Raw genomic sequence first — 25,244 nt, forward strand, 5'->3', positions numbered from 1 at the left:
GGCCCCTCTGAGAACCTGGTCTGCAGAAAGCATCCCACTGTGGGGGAATGTGGACGAGCATGTGCTGGTGGTTGTGGGAAATAACTCGTAAAAAGAAACCCACTGTATGAATTTCTCACCATATGCTGAGTACGCATACTTAGGGTCTTACGCAATTGTCACAGAGCCCTACCCAGTAGGCATCATTGCTGTCCTTCCACGGTGAAGTATGCGAGACTCTTGTGGGTCATGTGACTTGCCCAGTGTCACATACACATGGCCGCTCAGGATCAAACCCCCATCCCTTACCCTTGACCCTCACCCAAGTCCAAAGCCCCTGATTTTTCTGTTACTTTACATTGACAATGCATATAAGGTCCTCTCTTAGAGGAAAATTAAACTGAATTAAGGAAAAACAAAACAAAATCCTTTCAAGTAATGCAGTCTCATGAAGACAGTTTATTCCTCTCTGATGTTTCTCTCTTTAAAAATCATGAAACTTAAAAGCTGCCAAACTATCACCCAAGTCAAGTCCAAATGCAAGGCAAAAATACGGCTGCAGAAAGGAAAGCCCGGTGGCCGTTTGCCTGCGGAGCCAGCCTGCGTGAGCGAAGAGCACACATCTGGGCTTCGTGAACACCGGGGCCCTGTGGCACTCACACAACCAGGACACCCTCCATTTGTCTCACACTTAACCACATGCACACACATTTTCTTGAGAAAGCCAGTGTCTGTGTTCTTCTGCACCTTTTTCCTGGAGTTGAAGCCGAAGCTGTACATCTCATTACTCCGGTGCTTATGTTTTCTCCCTGAATATGTATTTGAACAATTCCCTCCCCATCTGTTCTCCTGGGGCAGGAGGGGCAGGCTGCCTTTGCAGAGAGCAGATGTGATTTTTCTTTGTCCTTTATACTCTTCCATCTCCAAACTCACTCCCAGCTCTTCTCTTTGAACAGGTTTTGACCTGATGGATTTGTTCAGTGTGAAGGAAATCTTGGGGAAGAGAGAGAATGGCGTGCAGAGTTCTTATGTACGGATGGGATCCTTCCCTGTGGTGCAAAGTACTGAGTGAGTGGTCACTTCTCTTTCCAGACCTGCCCAGGGTGTCATGGGAAAGGGCAAGAAAGGGGCCAGCAGCCTCAGTTTCATACTTGGCACTGAGCCAGGCTTTAACCTACTCAGTGCCTGGTAAGGTTGCCCTGTGATGAAGCAGCTGAACCACTGGACCAGGGAATTCAACCTGTTTTTTAGCCAATCTATTATCATTGACTTCATTGGTTCTCTGCTCCTTCTACACCCATCTCTCCATACACATTTGGCATTAGCCATTCATTCATACATGTGTTTTTCTGTCCATTCATGAAATAACAAACGAGTATGGTTTAGTAGTGCATAGCACCTACTAAGGACCTGACACTGCATTCATGGCAGGTGTGGCTTTGCCAGAATCACGGAGTGGCTTTGGCCAGTTGAGACTGAGTATCAGTGTTGACTGGTTACTTGGCTTTACACATTTCTGAATGCCCTTGTGCCTCAGTTTTCTCATGTTTTCAATCCAAAGTGAATGTTCCTGCCTTGCAACATTATTGAGAAGACATCATGTAAAGATTTGTCCAGTTCCTGGCACTTATTGGGCCTCCAGTCAGGAGCTAAAGATGATACCAAAATGAACACTCTGTTCTTCTTATCACAGGCAGACAAATCTTTTGAAAACAAAAATGATACTGTTACCCAATCCAGACCCCAACAGAGCGTTCTTGGATCTCGTGCAAGAGAGAATTCAGGGTGACTCCGCAGTGCAAAGTGAAAGCAAGTTTATTAAGAAAGTAAAAAAATAAAAGAATGACAGAGCAGCCCCAGGGGCTGCTGGTTGCCCATTTGTATGGTTATTTTTTGATGATATGCTAAACAAGGGGTGGATTATTCATGCTTCCCCTTTTTAGACCATATAGGGTAACTTCCTGACATCGCCATGACATTTATAAACTGTCATGGCACTGATGGGAGTGTAGCAGTGAGGACAACCAGAAGTCACTCTTGTGACCATTTTGGTTTTGGTGGGTTTTGGCCGGCTCCTTTACTGCAACCTGTTTTATTTATTTATTTATTATTATTTTTTTTGAGACGGAGTCTCGCTCTGTCACCCAGGCTGGAGTGCAGTGGCCGGATCTCAGCACTGCAAGCTCCGCCTCCCGGGTTCACGCCATTCTCCTGCCTCAGCCTCCCGAGTAGCTGGGACTACAGGCGCCCGCCACCTCGCCCGGCTAGTTTTTTTTTTTTTGTATTTTTTAGTAGAGACAGGGTTTCACCGTGTTAACCAGGATGGTCTCGATCTCCTGACCTCGTGATCCGCCCGTCTCGGCCTCCCAAAGTGCTGGGATTACAGGCTTGAGCCACCGCGCCCGGCCACTGCAACCTGTTTTATTAGCGAGGTCTTTATGACCTGTATTTTGTGCTGACCTCCTATCTCATCCTGTGACTTAGGATGCCTTAGCCATATGGGAATGCAGTCCAGTGGGTTTCAGCCTCATTTGACCCAGCTTCTGTTTAAGATGGAGTTGCTCTGCTTCACACGTCTCTGACAGTATCGTCTCATGCGACCTCTCTTCCATCTTTAAACTATTAATATTTAACTGCTTCCAGTGTTCTTAGTAAACTAAAAGGCCAGGAAGAGGAAGGCCCCTGTGTGACCCGGCCCCATCCTGCCTTTGTGGTCTCCTGGCTCATCCTCCAGTCTTCCCTGTGTGTCTCCTGTCTGTGTTCTGGGGCCTCCCAGGCACCCTCCTCCCACTGGGAGGCCTTAGTTCATGTTCTTCCTCTACCTGGGACACCTGACCTGCTCATCCTGCAAAGCATGCTCACCCATTATGCTCTCTAAATGCCTTCCTTGAATCCCCAAAGTCAGGCCTTCCCCTTACCTACCCTCCTTCCAATTTGTACTTCTGTACAAAATGTGTTAAAGTTGAAGTTACCTGATCCATTGTGCAATAGTCTTATCTCCCCTGCTCAATGAGAAGTCCTAGCAAGGAACTGAGTCTTGGTTTCTGCTACAATCTCAGCACCCAACTAAGCCCTGCCCAGAGTAGGGAATGAGGAAATATTTGCTGAATGAATGAGTCAACAGCCCGTAAGGAGTGACAATGTTCTTTCAGATGCTAGTCTGGCGAAGACTGGCTTTGAATGCCAGCTCATAGAGAATGGGTTTCTGCATGTGTGTGATCCTTTTTGTTTTTTTAATTCAATGAGCATTCTCTGAGTGCCAGCCACACACAGGCACTGTTTCAGACCCTAAAGTCATTTCATCCATGGCTCACAGTGTCTGCATTGCAAGAGCGATTTTACAGAAGAAGAAATGAGACAAGTCACTTCCTCTCTGAGTCTCGTTTTCATGAAACAAAGACAATAATCACTGTCAGCCAACTCTTGAGAGAGTCATCTTCCCAGACAATGAGGTTCTCCCTCCACACACAGTCAGGTGCTGGGGGAAGTTATTATGAATCACCTGGCCCCATGCTCATGTGGGGGGTGCACAGGGATGAGCAGAGTCTACAGCCTGTTTTCTCCTTCACTTCCCCTCACTTCTTTGCCTAATATGTCCAATTCACCACTCATTCTACTTGTAAGCAGGAAAAAATCGTGTGGAACTTTAAAAAAAAGTGCAAAAGAGAACGAACAAAATAAAGAAAGCAAAAGTTACACAAATCTCGTGGAAGGGTCTAACCAAGGACCACTCTGTTTGTTAACCTTCTAGGGAGGCACTTGGATCAAAGAGCAAAGCAGCCGCATTCAGGCAGTGCTCTGTGGAACACAGCATGGGACCCCGATCCTGGCTCATGGATTTGGGCTCCTTCCTGTTCTCTGAGAGTTGCTCTGAGGAGGAATTTCTACATTTGTTTTCATGGCAAAGCACCCAAAATAAAATCAAATGGGCAAAGTTCTTTCTTTTCAAGAAAGGATATTACACTTTTAATTTCTAAAGCTTTGAAATTTAAACACACATACATACAATTTTAGTTTGCAAGTTAATTTTGTTCATAAAGAAAAGAGATGTCACTTTCAATATTTATATTTTTTTTCTCACCTGTTTAACATTTAAAGGGCACCTTATCTAATTTACTTCTCACGACAATAACGGAAACGAGCAAGGCAAGTATTATAGTTTTCACTTAGCTGGTACAACATTTGAGACTCAAAATGGGACAGTGATTTGTTCAACACCTCACAGATCAGAGGAAGCAGAGGTTGGCCTCAAACTCAGGTCCTCTAATTACACACCCTTTTCCCTTCCACTATCATCTCATATCTGCTGTATTATTTGTGGAAAAGATTGGATTCAGCTATTTCCTTTCTTTAGATGTTTTCTGTTGATGATCTTTTTTCTCCCTGATTAAAATGACTGATACACATATGTGTGTGTGTATAGATATATATATCTGCACATATATCCACATATGTGTGTGTGTAACCTAAGCAAAAGTTATTATAATCAGGGGAATAAAAAGTCATTAACAGATACATCTGTACTTTTTCTTGTGATATACTTGTCTGTGTGTATTTCAAAGGCATAAGAAGAAAGTGTGTTCAGGGGAAAAAAATAGCATAATTGGATTCATTAAGAAAATAAGGAGAAAATGGCCGGGTGCTGTGGCTCATGCCTGTAATCCCAGCATTTTGGGAGGCCAAGGCAGGCAGATTACTTGAGGTCCAGGGTTTGAGACCAGCCTGGCCAATGTGGTGAAACCATGTCTCTATTAAAAATACAAAAAATTAGCTGAAACCCTGTCCACTAAAAATACAAAAAATTAGCCAGGCTTGATGGTAGGCACCTGTAATCCCAGCTACCTGGGAGGCTAAGGCAGGAGAATTGGTTGAGCCTGGGAGGTGGCAGTTGCAGTGAGCCAAGATCGTGCCATCCATTGCACTGCAGCCTGGAAGATAAAGTGAGACTCTGTCTCAAAAAAAAAAAAAAAAAAAAAAAAAGAAAAGAAAGAAGGAGAAAATGAAAAACAAAGCAACATATTGATCTGTGGCTACAAAGCCTGTGTCTGTGGACGCAGGTGGGGAGGTCCCATCTTCCTCCTGCATGGGCAGTGACTAAGGGCGTCTCTGAATACTGAGGGAGGCCAAGGTGCTATGAGTGATGGGCCCTGTTCCTACTACCTGGATGTGATCCTGGGTGACATCCCAACTCAGAGAATGACTTTGAACAACTGGGCCATCATCTCCCAGCCTGGAGCTGTAAACAGAATCAGAATCTTGCTTGCAGGTCCTACAGCCAAACAAAGTCCCTGCGGATCTGCAAGTCTGAGAACCAGGAACTCAGACGCCTCCCCACTTCCGTCCTGTCTGTCTGGCCAGGCAGGGTCCACCTCCTCCAGCAGGGAAGTCAATGTCATGTACATTCCCGAGGCAGCCCCCAGCCCCCAGGGCAGGATTGGGCTCCCCCACAGCAGGCTCTGCAGTTAAGAGTGCAGTCAGCTGATGATTAAGAGAAGAGTGCAGGAGAGCAGATCCCAGCTGTGTTTTCCTCTGCCACTTGGTAGCCAAATGGCATGGAGTTAACCCCTCAGAGCCTGGGTGCCCTCAGCTATAGCACGAGGATCAAAATACCGATTTTTTTTTTTTTCAGACGGAGTCTCGCTCTGTCGCCCAGGCTGGAGTGCAGTGGCGTGATCTTGGCTCACTACAAGCTCTGCCTCCTGGGTTCACCCCTGTAATACCTTCTTTATACATTCTCGTGAGGAAGAAATTAGGCAATATGTGAAAAGAGTAGTGGTGAGCTTGTGTTAAGCTCTGAAAAGATGTGTATTTTTATTAAATCCTAGAATCTTATGTCAAATGCGATCCTATGTGTAAGTGCTTTATTGAATCTGAGAAACACTATGAAAAAGTAAGCTAAACTTTATTTTGATAGGATGTAAGTCTAGGATAGATCAGTGGTTCTCAACTAAGAGAAATTTCACCCCCACCCCCAGGGGGCCTTGGGCAGTATCTGGAGGCAATTTTGTTGTCACAACTGGGTGAGGGGTTGCTACTGCCATCGAGTAGGTGGGGGCCAGGGAGGCTGCTCAGACTCCTACAAGGCATGGGGCAGCTTCTATGTCTGTGTTGTCTAGGATGTGTTCTCCAGGAAGATCAAGCAGGCCCTGTACTAGCTCTGGTGAAAGAGAGGTTTCTCCATGGAAATGGCTGTTGACAGTTTTCAAAGTTCTGCATTCCTTCAACTTTTATGAAGTGCCTGCCATGCTGCAGGGACCCGAGTAGGTGCTGAGGGACAGGGATTTGTCAGTGTTTCCTCACCAGGGACCTCACAAAGAAAATGTGGGGAGCCTGGAGAGCTGGAAGACAGGTGGCCGTGAGTCGAGCAGATGGGAGAGATGAAGAAGGAGGGGGTGATGTCAACAACGTTTTCCAGAACTCTGTTGTGAAGGGAAGGAGAGGAAGAAAGAGAGGAAATGGGAGATTCCTCAGGTCCCGACTGGGGATGTGCAGTCAGGGGAGGCTGTGTGTTGGTGGGGGTGGCGGGGTTTTGTACTGATATGCAAGAGGCAGGAGGGAGCTCAGGTGCCCTGTTCATGATACAGAGGAAGATGGAAGAGCAGTGCTCCGAGGACAGAGGGACTGAGGGATGGCATCTTGGTTCTTGGTCGGGGGATTGATCCTCCACAGAAGGGAATGAACAATTTTCATTTCTGAATTTGGAAGAGGAAAAGCAGCCCCAGAACTTGGCGAGGGTGGAGCAACAGGGAGCTGAGGCCTCCCCAAGGTGAGGGGCTGGCTCCACAGGCCAGGCAGGAACCTGGGCCTTGTGGGAGAGAAGAGGATGTGCTACATCCCAGTCTATTCTGGCTGCTATGACAAAGCACCATAAATTAAGCTGGGTGGCTTATACACAGCATTTACTCCTCACAGTTCTGCAGGCTGGGAAGTCTAATATCAGGGTCCTCATAGACACCATCCTTCCCTGCACTCTCACATGGTGGGAGAGGTAAACAAGCTCTCTGGGGTCTCTCTTTTAAGGGCACAAATCCCATTCATGAGCCTTCTGCCCTCGTGACCTAATCACCCCCCACCAAAGCCCCGTCTTCTGTTACCATCACCTTGGTGTGAAGATTTCAACATAATGAATTTAGGAAGACAGAAACATTCAGACCGTGGCATCCTGGCATCTGGAACAGGGCACCCAGCAGGATAAAGTATATCCATTTGTCCTGGCCGAGGAGGGATACAGCAGGGAGCAGCGAAGCTGGGAGTTTCTCCATATTTGATCCCGGGAGCATGACCATTTAACATTTACTGTGGATGTCATCAGTCATGGTGGTAGTGGAGAGATGGAGGCAGACGTACCATAGGGATGGATTTGAAGATGCTGAGGCTGGAGCCTCAGGGGCCATGACGATGGTCTAGGTCACACTGAGGCCCTGACCTAAGGAGAAAGCAGTTAAGGCAGGCCAAGAAGGTGGATGGTGGAAATATTTAGGAAGTCAACTTGGCAGGGCTTGATCACTGGTGGGTTGTGTGGGCTCACTTTGCTGGCTCCCTGCTCTCATTGCCAAGCCTGGTGTGTTTGTCTCCATTTTTCTCCAGGGAGGTGTTCCCCCAAGGTTTACCTGATGAATACGCCTTTGTCACAACCTTCCGGTTCAGGAGAACCTCTCGGAAGGAAGATTGGTATATCTGGCAGGTCATCGACCAGTACGGCATCCCACAGGTAAGGACACCACCACCTTATCTCAGTGGTCCTGAGCTTTCTGTTTCCCTCTCACAGGGATTGGCATCACCCACCGTGTTTTCTCCAGGGATCTTATCCCTGGGCCTAGGGAGATCGAGAACCTGGTATATGGAGGCTCAGAGGACCTGCAGGGGGGATGTCACAAGACCCAAGAGGTCCAGCTTCTTGTCCTAATGATATAGTACCAGGCCTTCCAATGGGGGTAAAGGAGACTGAGTTCCTGTCCTCTGAGACTCTTGACCTAGCCAAGGAGATGGGCGCCAGCCCTGCTGTCCTGTGACACCTGCTGTATTGGCAGCATGAGTGACCCAGCTTCGTGATGCAGTGGAGGGCACTGGCCCAGGGTCACATAGACCTGGGTTCAGGTCTCGTGTCTACTCCTTTATTGGTGTGGGTCCTGGGATGGGTTACTTTATCTTTCTGAGTCTTGGTTTTCTTAGCTGTAAAATGGAAAACAGAGTACCTAGCATGAACAGTTGGTGGGAGAATCAGATGGAATAATGGTCTATAAAGCATCTAGAACAGTGCCTGAGACATAATACAATCTCATCATGAGAAGTTCCCTTCAGTGTTCCTCTGAGTGAAGCTCTGGGTCCTGTCTTTATTCACCTCTGGTGTGTTTCAACTTTCACTTCCCACAAAGGTAGGACAGCTCTCCATCAGCACACGGTCTGGTGAGGAAAGACAAATCTGAAATTCAAAGCCTTCAACACCATCTGTTGGTCTGAGATAAAAGCAACACTACTATTTGTTCTCCGCCAAATCCAAATCCCCTTGTTCTCAAGTTCGTAGACGAACCGTTTCTTTCTCCTCTCCTAGAAAAATGAACTGGGTGAAGATATTACTCACTTTCAGCTGGGAGATACTGACTAAACTTTCGCTAGGGGCTAAAATAAAATAAAAGCATCCTCAAGCAATTGGACTCCAGCAATCACACTCATGGCCTGCCATCAGAGAGGGCAAGATACTCTTAAACAGTGAGCTCACCTTCCCAGGTTGAGGCTGGGCCCTGACTTCAGATGCATCTGCTTATCAATGTGTACATGCTCTTAGTAGGAGCTGGGGATTGTTCGGAGGACTTTACAAATACTAATTCATTTAGTCTTCATAAAATTCTATGAATATGTTCTACTGTTTGCATCACAGATATGAGGAAACTGAGCCAAATATGAGGAAACAGAGAGGCTAAGAAATTTGCTTACCTTTTGACAGGTAATAAAAGCAGAAGTTGAGATTTGAACCCAGTCATTCAGGTTCCCACATCTGTGTTTTTAACCACATGCTTAGCTGGCTTCTCTTCCAAGCCTGTCCTGATCAATTAGTCCTGTTGAATGATTTTTCCATAACATCCCTGGTCATACTGAGATGCGGAAACATTTTCAAACTTAACTGCTGAGAGGCTTGATTTTGTAAGTGTGGGTGGCTGAATGGAGGAGTCGAGATTCTTCTCCAGAGGCCACTTTTCTGGAGAAGTCCATTGCATTCCCATCCAACGTCATCTCCAATTGCACAGGTCTTGCTTCTCCATTTTCTCAGGGTCTGGTGCAGTGGTACTGGGCCCCTGCCATGACATTCTTGTGGGTGAGCCTGCATCGCCCCCTCAGTCTGGGATCTCTTCCTTCATGGCATTTGCAGAGCTGTCTGTGCCCTGTCTGCCATGTGTGCGTCCTCTCCTCCTCCTGTCAAAATGAGTAATGGGGTGAAATACCGCAGAGCCATGCAGAGATGAAGTCTGTCTTGAGATCTGAGATTCCGGTGTGAAGAGGCACCCGGAAATTTACCCTTGTTAAGCCAGGCTTGGTTGGGTGCCCATCACCAGAAGTGCCAGTGATACGCACTTCCATGCCCTGGGGAAATACTGGCTAGACACAGGAAAACTGGATAAAGACCTGTAAAGAAGATGATCTGTGAGCAGAGTGGTGTTCGGTGCATGCCCATACACTCTGTCAGTCATTGTAGATCTACAGATAGAGAAGTTCATCTATAGATACAGATGCTCATGCTTTCATTTGCCATTTACAACCACCCTTAAAAGCTGACATGTTCCCCATTTGTCATTTGGGTAAACTGAGGGACATTCACTCATTCCAGATATGATAAAGGGACAGCAAGGAGGCCGGTACAGTTGGAGCAGAGTAGTGTGTATATCTGTGTGTGTGTGTGTGTGTGTGTGTGTGTGTGTGTGTGTGTTGGGGTTAGTTAGATATGAGGTTCTAGAGGTGAAAGGAGACTGGATTTCAACAAGTCTTATAGGCCAGTATAGGGACTTTTTGTTTGAGAAGAGACTCTGTGGAGTTGCACAGGCCCAGAAATAGGAGGACAACTTAGGAGAACATGGTAGTGATCCAGGCAAATGTGAATGCCAGCAGTAATAGTGAGATTAGGAGAAACCATCAGGTTATAGATTAATTTTGAAAATAGAACCTACTATTGGTCCCATTTTACAAATGAGGAAGCTGTAGAGAGGTTAAATAACTTACCTAAAGTCACACAGCTAAAAAGTGATTAATTGGTTTAGAGGTAGGCTGGCAAGAGACAGCCCCCACTGGGCCCACATTTTTGACGAGTGCTCATTTTTTTTGAGTAGCAAAATGACTGGGGTTAAGGGAGCTGATGCAGTTAAGGGATAAGGGTTAAGGAAACCAACAAGAAATGCCAAGGCATTCCAGGATCAGCCACAGGAGGAAGCTACCACCCGGGCCTGGATGGGCAGGGGAACAGGGAGGAGATGGTGAGTTCTAGAGTCACAGAGGAGGATATACTTCCGAAGAACTGGGGCACGTGGAGAAACAAAGCCACTCAGGAGCCACAGGGAAGCCAGGAGGGGGGGGAGGAATACATGCCCCACCTCTCTCTCTTCCCGCTCTTCGGTCTCCATTCCAATGGACTTCCCATGGGCCAAGCTCAAGTAGAAGCCAAAGGGCCCAGGAGCCAAGATGAAGAAGTCCTAAAAGGTCAGATCCTGGGAGCAGGGAGCCACAGGGAAGGGGCAAAACATGAATATTAGGGCAGATGAAGACTAACCTTGCAGAGATGGAACAAGGAAATACTCATTCTTTCATTCGCTCAGTGGATACTCATGTTCTGTGCCTTCTATTCTGTTCATACTTTTGTGCACTGATTGTGTATCTCTTGCCCACTATTGTGTTCCTGACACCCGGCGTGTTGCCTGCTGGGCGCCCAGGATGTTTGATGAATATTCTGGAGGGATGACAAAATGAGTACATGGATGAGAACATACTCACTTATTCGTTATTAAAAAGCAATCAGACACAATCAGGTGCGGTGGCTCATGCCAGTAATCCCAGCACTTTAGGAGGCCAAGGCGGGCAAATCATTTGAGGTCAGGAGTTTGAGACCAGCCTGGCCAAAATGGTGAAACCCTGTCTCTACTAAAATCACAAAAATTAGCTGAGTGTGGTGGTGCACACCTGTAATCTCAGCTACTCGGGAGGCTGAAGCAGGAGAATTGCTTGAATCTGGGAGGCAGAGGTTGCAGTGAGCTGAGATCATACCACTGCACTCCAGCCTGGGCAACAGAGTAAGACTCCATCTCAACAAAACAAAACAAAACAAAAACCAACATCAAAAAAAAAAAAAAAAAAAAAAAAAAACCCAATCAGAAGTAAAACAGTAAAACCTTCTCCAGAATTTGCCCATTGCAAAATACCTGTGCATTTAGCAAAGGCTACCCCAATGACCCAGAGAGATCAGACTCCTACCATCAAGAAACATTATTTTACAGGCGCTCCAGCTTTATCTTCAAATGAGAGACAGTGTAGTTTAACAGATCAGGCCAGAAGATGTGTTTGGTTTAACCAGCCCAGGGTTTTAAGACACTGAAACTAGTTAGGATTTCTGGCTGGTCTTACAACTCAAGCCCCTCTGTGCACCAATTGTCTTGGAGTCTCACCAAAGCTCTCTTACCCACATAGCCCTTCCAGACAGTTGAGGCTGTGACCCCTGCATTAAAGTATGAGTGCAATCATTCCATTTAATACCAGGTTTAGAATAGCCTGCAAGGTAGACATCATTAACACCATTGTGTAAGGAGGAACCCGAGGCTCAGAGGTGTGAAGGAATTAGTCCAAAGTCAGATGGCAGGTGACCAGCTGGTAAGTCACAGCCAGGATCTGATGCAGGATTGCCAGGTCTGACTCTAAACTCCCTTTTCCCATTCTCTTCTTTTCCCTTGGCCCCAAGAAACTCAAGGAGTCTCTGGTCCTTTCCTCCCCAGGTCTCCATCCGGCTGGATGGTGAAAACAAGGCAGTCGAGTACAACGCTGTGGGTGCCATGAAAGATGCTGTCAGGGTGGTCTTCCGAGGTTCCCGGGTCAATGACCTCTTTGACCGGGACTGGCACAAGATCGCCCTGAGCATCCAGGCCCAGAACGTCTCCCTGTACATCGACTGTGCGCTGGTGCAGACACTACCCATCGAGGAGCGGGAGAACATTGACATCCAGGGCAAGACTGTGATTGGCAAGCGCCTCTACGACAGTGTGCCCATCGACGTGAGTACCAGGGGGCATTCCGCAGCTCAGGTTCCAGGCCACTGGGGAGAAGCCTTGGGAGCTAACTGCCCTCAGTGTTCTCCACACCTACATGAACTGTGTAACAAACCATCACCTTGGACCGTCTTAGAAGGAAAGACTCTGACTCAGAAAGCTGCCATATTGGAACCCCAATTCACCATCACCCATGTATTAATTCATTCAGTTATTCAGCCATTCCATCAATCATTCATCACATATACATTGAGCACCTACGATGTGCCAGGCACTGTGCTCAGCACTGGGGACACCAGTATCCACAAAAGAGAGCAAGACTGACGTGGCTCTGGCTGCATAAATAATTTTAGAGAAAGGTAGCTCCTAGGTCTGCAAAGATCACACACACACACACACATATGTGCATATGTATATGAATATATATATGCAGGTAGGTGGATAGATATATAATAGTTTCTGGATAATTTAAATACAGATTTTTTCTTTCTTCCTTGATTGTAAAAAAGAATTGGAAAATATGTGGAAAATAAACAACAATCATCCTCATTGCACCAACTAGGGATAACAACTGGTAATAACTGAACATTTATCCTTCCATCCTGAATCAATGTTCTTTCCTTCTTTTATTTTTTTTCTTCCCTCCTTACTTCATTTCTCTTCTGTTTTTTCATTCCTTTAAGTTTTCTTTCTTCCCTCAAGAAATACCCACATCTGTAGCCACAGAGATGCATACACCAGAAGTATGTACATAATACAATACACACAGACACCTTGCACAGTGATCCACATGTTCTGTCTTCAAGCTGAAGTCAACCTTAGCTCCCATGCCCAAGAGCATCCCCCACTGCCTGCGAAATAACAGGAAACATGATGTGGGGAAAGCTTTTTCCAAAACCATTTTATGTGTCCACGTATACATAAGCATAAGCAAATATAGTACCATTAGGCATAGGTTAGATTCTTGGAAGTTTATGTAAATAATGGACTACTTCTGGCTTTTTTTGTTTTCTTTACTCAGAATCATGTGTCTAAGCTTTTATTTTTTTTTAGCTAATGCATAATACTTTGTTATATATTCATTCATAAATCATTCATTATCCTGTTAGTGGTATTTAGATAGTTTCTAATGTACCACTATCGTAATTAGCAAGCCTTGGACTTTGAAAAGGGGGGTACATCTCCATGCACTTTACTTATGAGGAAAATGTGAGCAACACCTGCCCTTTAAGCTTGAGATATAGATGAATTGAGAGCATTTCTTGGAGGTATGTACCCTCAAGTTTAATGACTGGGCTCTGGGGTACACAATTTTTAACCTTCCCACGTATTTCAAATTGCTCTAGAAAGTGACCTTTATATGTGTGTATGTATGTTGTATGTATACAACATATAAACATTAAACATTATATAAATATATACATACATTATAGATATAAATTATATAAATAATGTTTATTTAATCTATATCTATATAATTATATATAATATACCATTATATATAACTATATGTAATATATAAATATATATAAACATTATATATAGATCTATATAGAGAGCTATATATATCTATATAAGGGTACATCATATATAAATGATATGTGTATAATGTTTTGTTGTTGTTTTGTCAGTCTGCTGGGCATACAGGGTTATAGTATGGTTTTCTTTTTTTTTTTTTGTTTTTTTTTTTTTTTTGAGACGGAGTCTCACTCTGTCCCTCCGGCTGGAATGCAGTGGCGCGATCTCGGCTCACTGCAACCTTTGCCTCCCAGGTTCAAGCGATTCTCCTCCCTCAGCCCCCTGAGTAGCTGGGATTACAAGGTGCACGCCACCATGCCCGGCTAATTTTTGTATTTTTAGTAGAGACGGGGTTTCACCATGTTGGTCAGGCTGGTCTCGAACTCCGGACCTTGTGATCCGCCCGCCTCAGCCCCACAAAGTGCTGGGATTACAGGCGTGACCCACCGCACCCGGCCTTGCGTTGTGGTTTTCATCCGCATTTACCTGATTACTGTTGAGACTGGAAATCCTTCCCTATGTTTTCTGATGGTTCCCACGTCCCCCTTTGGTGGTGCTAGGCCATCTCCTTTGCCTGTTTTACTACTATGCTAGTTTTCTTTACTGAATGATTTCTAGATAATCTTTTCATATTTTGTATACTCATTGCTTATTTGTTATACATGTTGCAAAATTGTTTCCTGGTATGTCAAACATAAACCATAAGAAACAATGAGTAAGTTGGGATACATAAAATTTTAGGAAGTGGCAGTCCAGCAAAAGGCATTGTAAACAAGTTTATAGACTTTGTTATAACTTGCTTTGTTAACAGAACGATCAGTCATCAACAACCCTGTGCATACCGATTTTTAAAACTTAAGCTGAGAATGAGCTGGTCAGAGGTAGTGGGGAGAGGAGAGATTGGGGCTTGCAGATGTGGGAAGGACAGACACACGCAAACTGCAGCTCACGTGCCAGCCCTGCCAGCCAGCTGCAACACCATCGCCCATGTCACACACTGTTCATGTTTTCCAGGCTTTATTTATCTGCTAGTTTGTTTAATCTCTGAAATGGGAATCACACCCTGTTTGTTTTTATGTGCAGTTGCTGAGGGATGAAATAATAGATGTGGAACCAAATTAAGCAAAAAATAGTAAAATCAAAGTAAAGCTATAAAAATCATTATGCAGTCTGCTACTAATTCTAGCTACTTGTGCAGAGACTCTGTGCCAGGCATTGCACTCAAGTGCCCCTTTACCCCATTTCTGACCAAAATCTTTACAACTTTAGAAAGTAGATAGAGTGGACATCCTCATTTCACAGATGGAGACTCTCCTGGAGATTTTGAACACTCTTCTGAGATCACAGAGCCAACAAATGGCAGTTAGGGTTTCCACTCACACAGCCTGTCTTCCAGGTCCATTTGCAAACCTCTCCCTGCCTAAGATAACAGACATCAAAGGACTGGACAAGATGGAGCTATGGGGTATTCATAACACAATAAGGATCACTATTATCTCCCTCAGAGTGTACATCACGGTCACAAACACAACCCCTCTTAATCCTAAATTCAGGCCAGGGGAGTGGATGCTCCTCACATTTTATAGGTGGGGAGATTCCACCTCAAAAGTATCAGGTGACTTGCTTAAGTTCCCTGCCTTGGGCAGCCAGGCTAGGACTCTGGCTCTGTGAACTCCATGGTTCTGCTGTCAGCCCTGAATAACAGTCCCTGAAACAGATACCCTCTGAGCTGTAAGGAACCCAGAGAGCATCTTATCCAGCCCCTCATTTACTCAACAGACAAGGATACGGAAGCTCAGAGGGAATAACGAACATGTCCAAAGATACAGAGCAAGATTAGATCCTTCTAACTCCAGTTCCAAACATCCAACAATGAGATTTCCACTGTATTTCTATTTGAAGTAGTGGGAGACTATATTTGAGTTAAAAGTCTCCTAAAAACAAGAGCCAACTTTAGCACATAGCCCCACTTCCCTAAAACTGCCTGTCCTAGCCTTTGAGTTAAACAAAATTGTTTTGGAGTCCAAGCTCCCCTATAGCCTCTCTGATGCTGTTTCCTCAGCTGTAACATGAGAAAAATGAGCACTCCCTCCACAGGGTTGTTGTGTGATTAAATGCTGTATCATATATGAAGTGCTTATAAAACTTCCTGGAGTACTGCCAGCTTTCAATAAATACTAGTCATCGTGAACATCATCACCACCATCTTCATCACATTATCATGGTGGTGGTGTCAGGTTTTGAAAACAGGAAGAGGATTAGCTTCCTGGTACTCTCCAAAGTACCCATTTGTATTATATGGTCTACCCCAAGCAGGGGATTGGAAATCAGACCTGAGTTTCCTTCTGGACACATCCCCACCACATACAACAACCTAGTGTAGCAGAAATGGTTGGTTCCCCACCTACATTCCCCTGAGTCCTCATCATTTCAGTGCATAACAGCTGTGCTGCCAACTGCCTGCACCTGTCTTGCCTGAGGGCTTTCCTTCTCTGCCAGAGAGAGTGCTATCCATTATCAAGCAGGCATCAACACCCCTGAGAGCAGCCCTCCGCCAAGGACTGGTGGCAGTTGGAGTATCAATACCCCAGCTCCCTCACCTCTTGGCACCCTAACTCTGAGTCACATATTCTTGATGGGCTCCAGAGTTCCCCAACACATGTAAACTGCAGATGCTCACAGTGGTAACTCCCTTGATAACAGCCCTTTACTGGCTAACTTCCTTTCCCTAACTCACTTTCCAGCTCTGCTACCAGTGCTCTCAAATTAAATAAAGATGCTACTTCTTGAATAGACGTTTCTAGGTCTACTAAACTAGACTAAAACACTCAGGCCAGTGGCCTCAGCTCTCTGCATCTTCACTTTTTCATCTATAGACAGGAGACAGTGGACTCACATCTGTCAGAGCTGCTGTGAGAATTGAGTGAGATCACTAGTATGTAAACACAGCATGTAACAATGCTTGGCACATGGGGAGTTCTCTGCTGGGTTAGAGGCAATAGAGAATAATGAAGAGTGTCCATGGGGATATTACACCCATTGACTGTTCCATGCTGCATTTTTATGTTAAAACCAAGTATCAGGAAAATATACAAGAGAATCAATACATCTCTATCTCTTAGTAAATCTTCCAGAATCATCATCTGTGATACTTGTAGCCACATGGTTTGGGGCATCCTACGCATCCTGCACTGAAGCTTCATCTGTGACTGACACTGTGCTGTCATGGGCTCTGTTTCCCTTGGTCCCCACCACAGCTCTGTGAGTCCATCTTACAGAAAGGAAAACTGAGGTTCAGTTTTCCTGACTTGACCAGCTGATATGAGAAAAGTAGAGCGAGACTCAGACTGGGTCATGCTGAATGCAGCCTTCCAGCTGTCTCTGCTCCCTAATAGGTTTCCACACTGCAGCCAGCAAAGGGTCTCTAAGCTGCTGATGGGTAGGACATGGAAGGAAGCTGGGATCCAGGGAGCCAAGCAGACCCATGCAGCAGTTCAACCCATAATTGCCGAGGGCAGAAACCTGAGCAGCACTTCCAGACAGGAGTGGGGGAGCACAGTGGTGTCAGGAGGTAAAATCCCAGGGTGTGGAGCAGGGAGGAAAGGGAGAGAAGGACTGAGTGGCTGGGGTGATGCTGGGATTTCAGGCAATTGGAAAGGGGCCCCTCTTGGCTCAGAGGACCTCTCACCCCACCTGAGAACGCCTCTGTCCCAGATCCCAAGCCAGCATGCTCTGTCCCTGGCCTGCCACCTGCCTCCTGCCTCCTCCTTCTCCTTCCCTGTCCCTGCAGCCTTGCCAGGCAAGCCCAGCTGCTGCGAGTATGTTTGATAATGAAGAAAGCAGGGCTGTCTTTGAAAGTAGGCTTTGTTCAAAACCACAGTTTTTCATTCTGTCATTTTGTCTTGTTTCTGGGCTGGTGTCTCTACAGGAAATAAAACAGACGGATGAATGGTATTGTTATTGTTTCTGCTGAACAAAGTCAGTGGGGTGAGTGGCTATACTTCAAGGGGCACTTCAGTGTGCAGGGGGACTCCTGAGGCAAACATGGGCCTGAGAAGGGACCAGGGGAGGGGCAAGTCCAGGGCGCTTCACATCAGTGTTCAATGCAATAAGTGTTCCCCCCTCCACTGACTGAGCTCAAGCTCCATTTGATGAACGCCCATCCATTCATCCACTCGTCCACCCAGCCATCGATTCTATGGCACTTTTATGAGTCAGGGACTGCTGTAGTGAAGGACAGGAGAGCCTTGCCCTCATGGTCTATGTTCTATTAGGGATGTTTAAAAAAGTGACCTAAGAAACAGACACCATCATGCATTGTGGGAAGTGCTGTTAGGACCATGTTCAGAATGTGCTAGAGTGACAGGGAGGACCTGGGTGTGGACAGGTGGCTGAGGAACCAGTGCAGGAGGGGTGGCAGGAGGAAACCAGTATAGCTGAATGAAAGGGAGCAGTGAGCATGGCAGACTAGGGGTGAGCTTGAACCATGTCCTGCAGGGCCTGGGGAGAGCAAGAGATTGTCCACAGCTCTGATACATTAGCAAGAGTTCAGCTTCGTGCTTGAGAAGGCAGCACTGCCTGGGATTTTGTCCTTGCTCTCAGAAGTCCTGGAGCCTGGAAGGAAGAGGGATATACAGATGTCTAATTATCCTGCAGTCTGCTGTGTCTGATGTTAGCTGTCTGTGCAATGTATTAGTCTGTTCTTATGCTGCTAATAAAGACATACCCAAGACTGGGTAATTTATAAAGGCAAGAGGTTTAATTGACTCAGTTCCACATGGCTGGGGAGGCTTCACAATCATGGTGGAAGGTGAATGAGGAGCAAAGTCACGTCTTACATGGCAGCAGGCAAGAGAGCATGTGCAAGGGAGCTCCCATTTATAAAACCATCAGCTCTCATGACACTTATTCACTACAGTGAGAACAGTATGGGGGAAACTGCTCCCAAGATTCAAGTATCTCCACCTGGCCCCACCCTTGACACATGCGGATTATTACAATTCAAGGTGAGATTTGGGTGGGGACACAGCCAAACCATATCATGCAAGGTGCACATATGGCAGAGAAGAGGGCCTGATGGATTCTTGGCTATAGAGGGAGGTGTATCAGTTACACCTGTGGCTGTGTAACAAGTTATCCCATTTCCCCAGCAAAAGCAGGTTAAAACAACACACATGTACTGTCTTATAGATTCTGTGGATCAGGAATCTGAGAGTGGCTTAGCTGAGTGGTTCACTCAGGGTCTTTCACTGTGCTGCCCTCAAGCTGCTGTCATCTCAAAGCTCAAATAAGGCTGAAAAGCCACCTCCAAGCTCACTAGGGGGCTGTTGGAAGCTTCCTATGAGCTGTTGAATGGAGGACCTCAGTTCCTTGCTAGTTAATGTTTGCAGCCACCCTAATTCCTTTCCACCTGTGCCTGTCCACTGAGTAGCTCACAACATGCTAGCTTCTGTGCCCCATGGTGAGTGATGAGAGAGAGAGGGACAAACAGGAAGAGAAGAACACACTAAAGACATCAGCCAATCTTCTTATGACCTGATCTCGGAAGTGACATGCCATCACTTCACACCAGGGGAGGGGAATTAAATTCCCAATCTGTGGACGTATTTGAAAAAACAGCCGCAAAAGGGGATGCCTGGGTATGGATCTGGGTGGTGACTGGGAGATTTCTCATTGCTCAAGGGCTTTCCTAGAATGGGCACCACGTGCCAAGGTGTGAATGTGCAGGTGTGGTTTGTTGTGCAGTTAGATGCTGCAGAGTTCAAGTGCAGAGTGAAGAGAGGGACACCTGGGGAACCAGGCAGAGTCAGGCCCTGGGAGGTGGGGTGTCCTAGAAAGGACCTGGGCTTTGTCTGTAGACTCTGTGTGTGTGAATGTGTTCAAGCATGTGGATGTTTTAGCACCACAGTCCCTTTAAATTTTAGTTTTTTTATGTGTTATGTCTTAAAGTTTAAGGGGCTGTCATATTAAAGGTAGTGATAGAAGTAAGTTTTTATTTTAAAAATTCACTGAAACAACTGTGGAAATGACTGGAGAGGCTGAAAATAGGGCTACGTGGAACCTGGAGGCCTTTGCAATGGCATCATTAAGGGTCTTGTTCAATGCAGTGCTGGTGACATGGAGAGAGGATGATGGTGTGCCCTGTGTGCAGAGCGGAGGGCAGAGGCCATAGCACCTTCAGCGTAGAAAGAAACACTGGACTTTACCATGTGTCCTGAAGCCCCTTGCAAGGCGGGGGCTCTCCCTTATAGAAGGAAGGGGTTGTATTAGTTTGTTCTCACACTGCTAATAAAGACATACCCATGACTGGGTAATTTATAAAGGAAGGAGATTTAATTGACTCATGGTTCCATATGGCTGGGGAAGCCTCACAATCATGGCAGAAGAGCAAGGGACATCTTACTTGGTGGCAGTCAAGAGAGAATGAGAGCCAAGCAAAAGGGAGAACCCCTTATTAAACCATCAGCTCTCATGACACTTATTCACTACCATGAGAACAGTATGGGGGAAACCCTCTCCATGATTCAATTATCTCCCACCGGGTCCCTCCTGAAACACATGGGAATTATGGGAGCTACAATTCAAGATGAGATTTGGGTGGGGACACAGCCAAGCCAGATCAGGGGTGTGAGCAGATGATGCTTAGCTCCTTGTGAAAATCCAGGGTGGAGCCCAGGGTAGGAGTGGCCCAGTGGTGGGTTCAGGAAGACCACGAAAAGGAAGTGGAACCAGATACCAGGGCAGAGCCTGTCTGTAACCATGGAGGTTTCTGGGTTCCAAAGTCCCTAAAACTTATCCTCTCTCCTTTTTCCTTTCCAGTTTGACCTACAGCGGATTGTGATCTATTGTGACTCGAGACATGCAGAACTGGAGACTTGTTGTGATATCCCCTCGGGTCCGGTGAGCAGACTCTCACACAGGGAGGATGGGAGGAAATGGGTGTGTGGCCTCCAGAGGGAAGGGGAGTCCAGAGCTTAGGGATGGGTGGTCGGGGGTCAGGGACACATCCACCATCAGAATATGGCCTGAGGGGGAGCTTATGGTGTGGGTTGGGGGAGCCAAGCCATGCAGGTTCCTCTGGGGCTACTGTTGTTTGTGCCTTAGTCAGTGTAACCCCAGTGCTGCTAGCTGAGTCATGAAGCCTTGCTCTAGGGGATGTGGGAGGCAGGGGCTGGGAGGTGTTTCTAGGGAGGGGATGACAGTCCGGGCCACCAGTGCCCAGAGGCCACAGTGCCCTGGGCTGGTCCGCAAGATGGGGAGGTCAGGACATGGATGGCCCAAGAGACCAGGGTTTGCCCCTTCAACCCCTCTGTGCAGGCTCTGCTCTATTCTGAGACCTCAGTCCCTGCCCTGTTTTAGGCCTCTCCCTTTCCAACCCTCTTTGCCAAGTCCTGGTCACAAGGCTTGCTTGAAAGACGGGAATAATAATGGAGGCTACTTTCCGGGCTGCAGGGTGAGATCCATGCAATGCCTGGTTAACCTCACCCCCAGGACCCAGTTCCAACTCAGCCAGCGCACCCGGCTCAGGGCTCCTGTGGTGTGCAGGTAGACAGCAGGTGCTGGGATTGTGGAGCCAGATGGACCTGGTTGTGGAGTTAGAGGGTGAGGGAAGAAGAGAATGGGATGAAGAAGGAAAAGGAGGAGGTGAGAATAAGGACAGCAAGAAATGTTGAGCACTTGTGAGGTGCGAGACCGTGGGCAGTTCCCCCAGGTTGCTGGGCCAGCCAGTGAAATGGCTGAGCCCGGGCTGGCCAGGCCTTCTGCCCCAAGGTCTCGGGAGAGACATCCTTAGCGTTTTCTCAACCTTTGCCTGCCTGGTTCCGAGGAAGCACCCGACACTGTACTTCTGCCAGGGAGTGCCTGCTGAGTGAAGAGCCAGGTTCTGACCTCCTGGGCTTTCCTTCCAGTGCCAGGTGACTGTGGTGACAGAGCCTCCACCTCCACCCCCACCCCAGCGGCCTCCCACCCCAGGCAGTGAACAGATTGGGTTTTTGAAGACCATCAACTGCTCCTGCCCAGCTGGAGAGAAGGTATTGTCTGCAGTCCACCCTCAGCCCCAGTCCACCCCTGGGTGGTGTAGTGGGAGTTTACCATCATGCACGTGACCTGCCAGGGCAGGGGGGCACTGGGAGGCCCATGGCTATCAGCTCTCAGCACCCTGTGTTGTGCCTTGGAGCTCTTGCTTCTTGATTTTTGTGCACACTGGAAGGGGAGATCTGCACACCAGGCCCTGATGAACGCTTTCTAGAAGTAGAATGTACATTCCCCAGGCTTCCCAGGTTACTCCTTTATGATCTCCACTTGGGGTGACTGAATCAAATGAGATGCTGTTTGAGAATAAGACTCAGAAGAAGACAGTGAGTGAGAATTTCTGTGTGCTTTGCAAGAGCACACCCTCATTCCTCTCTTCTCAGTGTTTTCTTTGATTAGCCATTCACTATCATTCATACATATATATACACATATATATATATGTGTGTGTATATGTGTGTATGTATGTGTGTGTATATATGTGTGTGTATGTATATGTGTATATATAAGTGTGTGTGTGTATAAATACACACATATATAGTTTTAGTTTTATCTATGTGTTTCTATTTTTAAAAAGTGGTGCATTTCTGTGAACACCACCATGACTATCCTCGAATGGACTGAGACTAGAATAAATATCTCACGGTATGCCCAGGGCTGTGATTTGTTTTGTTTTTCTGTAGACGGTCACCCTTGATAAGGGGAAAAAAAGTTCTTCTGCATTTGAGGAGAAGGAACAGAAAGATTTACAAAAGGCGGACGCCAAGTAGCACTGTGCTGGGGAAAGCCTCCGCGAAGTTCTGCTGAGCCAGTGGCCCCTGGGCCCTTCATCTCCCGCACTGGGCTGTACTGTCCCCCTCTATCTGTTCCTCTCAGCTCAGTCCCTGCATGTGGGAGGTGCTTGGTGACTCTGCCGGGGACAACAGACGCGTAGACAAAAAGACGAGATGATGGTGGGAGTTAACTGGAGTGGGCCTGCTCTGGGTATTGCAGCAGCAGTCTTCTCTTCAGAAGCCTATCCTGGTAGACCGACTCGCTTCCTTCCCCTCTCTCCTCGTCTCCGTTCTCCTTCACACTCTGCCTTCCTTCTTTTTGTGCTACCCAGAAAACCAAACCCTGGGGTACAGGGAGCCCTCAGGGAGTTCTCAGTTAAGTCAGGCATCAAACTCTGGCCTCCCTTGCTGGAGGCCCAAGCTGGAAGCCTGCTGTGAGCTGAGGCTCTTTCTGGTTAGAGGGTGACCTTAAGATCCCCTCAGCCTGGGACCCGTGTAAGGGATGAGAGGGGGTGGAGGCAGGAGCCAGGGCTGGTGCACACCGTGCCAGGCAGCAGCTCCTCCACCCACCCCTGGCAGGCTAAAGTCCACCACAGTCAGGCTGTGGATCTGTTTTTTACATGTCAATGAAATAACAGAAGCAGCTGTTGAAATCCAAATCCATTGGAATCCTGTTTAAAGCAATGAGCAGGATGAGTGATGGCATGGTGAGGTTTTGGTCACAAGCCAGTGTGCACACAGATGGACTGCGCCAGGAGCGATGCCAGACCCAATGCCTGCTCTTCTTTCAAGAAGTCCTAAGGAATTCTTTTCTGCACACATTTTTAATCTGTGTCATTTCCCTCTTCCCTCCCTCATGTCCTCTCCTTCCTTCCTTCTTCCCTCCTTCTCTTTCCTGCTCCTTTCCTTATTCTCCATCCATCCATTCAATAGTTATGCGTTTAGCACCTGCTATTTCCATGACAGCATCTTCCTTTTCCTCCCTGTACTTCTATTTATTATAACAATTTTCACACTAGATTGAAAATGTCTCCTTATCGTTACTTCCATAAAATCATAAGTTCCGGATAGGAGAGATTGGATCTTTCCATGTCTGTATTTTCAGCTACTAATATATAGGAGAAGCCAATAAATAAGAGATGAGTTGATATATAAGTCAATCAGGGTATGAAGACATGGATGGACAGAGAGGTGGATGGATAAATGGGAGGGAGGGATAAAGAAATTTACCCTCTTACTTTGGGAGGCCAAGACGGGCAGATTATGAGGTCAGGAGTTTGAGACCAGCCTGGCCAACATGGTGAAACCCCATCTCTACTAAAATACAAAAAATAGCCAGGCGTGGTGGTGTGCGCCTGTAATCCCAGCTACTCAGGAGAATCTCTTGAACCCGGGAGGCGGAGGTTGCAGTGAGCCAAGATCACACCATTGCACTCCAGCCATGGCAATAGAGTGAGACTGTATCTCAAAAAAAAAAAAAAAAAATAGAAATACACCCTCTCTTCCTTTAGGCGGGGCAAGGTCTGGCTGTTGCACTTACATATTTTCAGCCCCATGCCTAGGGTGGCATGACTCAATAATGACTTAATCACTCCTTCATTCCTTCTTCTAATGTCTAACCATAGACATTAAGCACCTGCTATGTGCTGTGTACTGTGCTGTACACTGAGGTTTTAAGACAAATAGAATTTGGTCCTCAAAAATTCTGTAGTCTACACTCTGGTTAGGGAACCAGGAGCTCTGAGGCCTGGCTGGGCCCCAAGGAGCTCATAGCAGGCCTACTAGAGAACCTCCCAAGCACAGGTGGCTGAGAAGGGAGCCTGCTGCTTCCCTCCCCACAAAATAGCCCCGTGGAGTGGAAGAACTTCACAATGACCTCATGAAGCAGGTGTCATTTCTGTCTCTTCCATCTTCATTTCAATTAAAAAAAATACAACACAGGGGGCCTAGGAAGTCTGAATGTTTTCTCCTAGGAGGCAGAGCTGTGGCCACAGACGGACATTGTTTTCAGTGGTTTAAATCTTCTATTGGAGTTGGAAAAACATTTTCATTATTCAGCTAGGTCAACATGATGCCTGGTGTTGCATCTCTATAAGCAAACATCATGGGGAGCGTGAACTGTGTACCAGGAGCTCTTGTGGGCGCTAGGTGAGAAGAAACACACAAAAAATTATTTATCTTCATTTGCCTGAGCAAACAACATCTGTGAATGCATTTGAAAGTGTATGTTCCTGAGTTGGCCAAGTGTGCAACTTTTGGCAGAGCGTAGATTGCCTTTAGCACGAAGTGCACACATAAATGGATGTACTGCTGCCTTTTATTTAATGTGGTGATATTTATATCTGTAAAATTATATTAATCGTGTTGCATTTGTTTTCAGCATGGCGACATTTACATGTATCCACCACTTACAGATTACATGTATAAATCCAGTAAGGTGATCTTTACACATTGTTAAATTGAAACAAAGTTCACATTTAGAAATAGCTTACATATATGTCTTCTTTTGTATTTTAGTGAACAATAACTATATGAACCTCTAGCAGTCAACATAATTTTCTTTTTAATTGAAGTGATGATATATTCAGGTAAAAATAGCTAGTGAATACCACTTTGGGTTTTTTAATGTATTTACATATTTAATTTGGATATTGACAAACTATATCATTGCATATATTTATGGGGTACAAAGTGATGTCATAAT

The 25,244-nt window shown here is 46.4% G+C and overlaps 1 protein-coding gene across 1 annotated transcript in view; it reads left to right on the forward strand.

The window, feature by feature from the left end:
* The window catches only part of COL22A1 (collagen type XXII alpha 1 chain), a 298,462-nt gene that overhangs the window by 47,682 nt on the left and 225,536 nt on the right, over positions 1–25,244 (forward strand). Inside the window, exons 4-8 of the mRNA XM_050800296.1 lie at positions 936–1,047; positions 7,567–7,690; positions 11,949–12,224; positions 20,556–20,636; positions 21,644–21,766. Coding sequence (XP_050656253.1) covers positions 936–1,047; positions 7,567–7,690; positions 11,949–12,224; positions 20,556–20,636; positions 21,644–21,766 — 716 coding nt within the window. The remainder of the gene's footprint in view (positions 1–935; positions 1,048–7,566; positions 7,691–11,948; positions 12,225–20,555; positions 20,637–21,643; positions 21,767–25,244) is intronic.

Source organism: Macaca thibetana, chromosome 8 (genome assembly GCF_024542745.1).
Source record: "Macaca thibetana thibetana isolate TM-01 chromosome 8, ASM2454274v1, whole genome shotgun sequence".
Taxonomy (NCBI): domain Eukaryota; kingdom Metazoa; phylum Chordata; class Mammalia; order Primates; family Cercopithecidae; genus Macaca; species Macaca thibetana.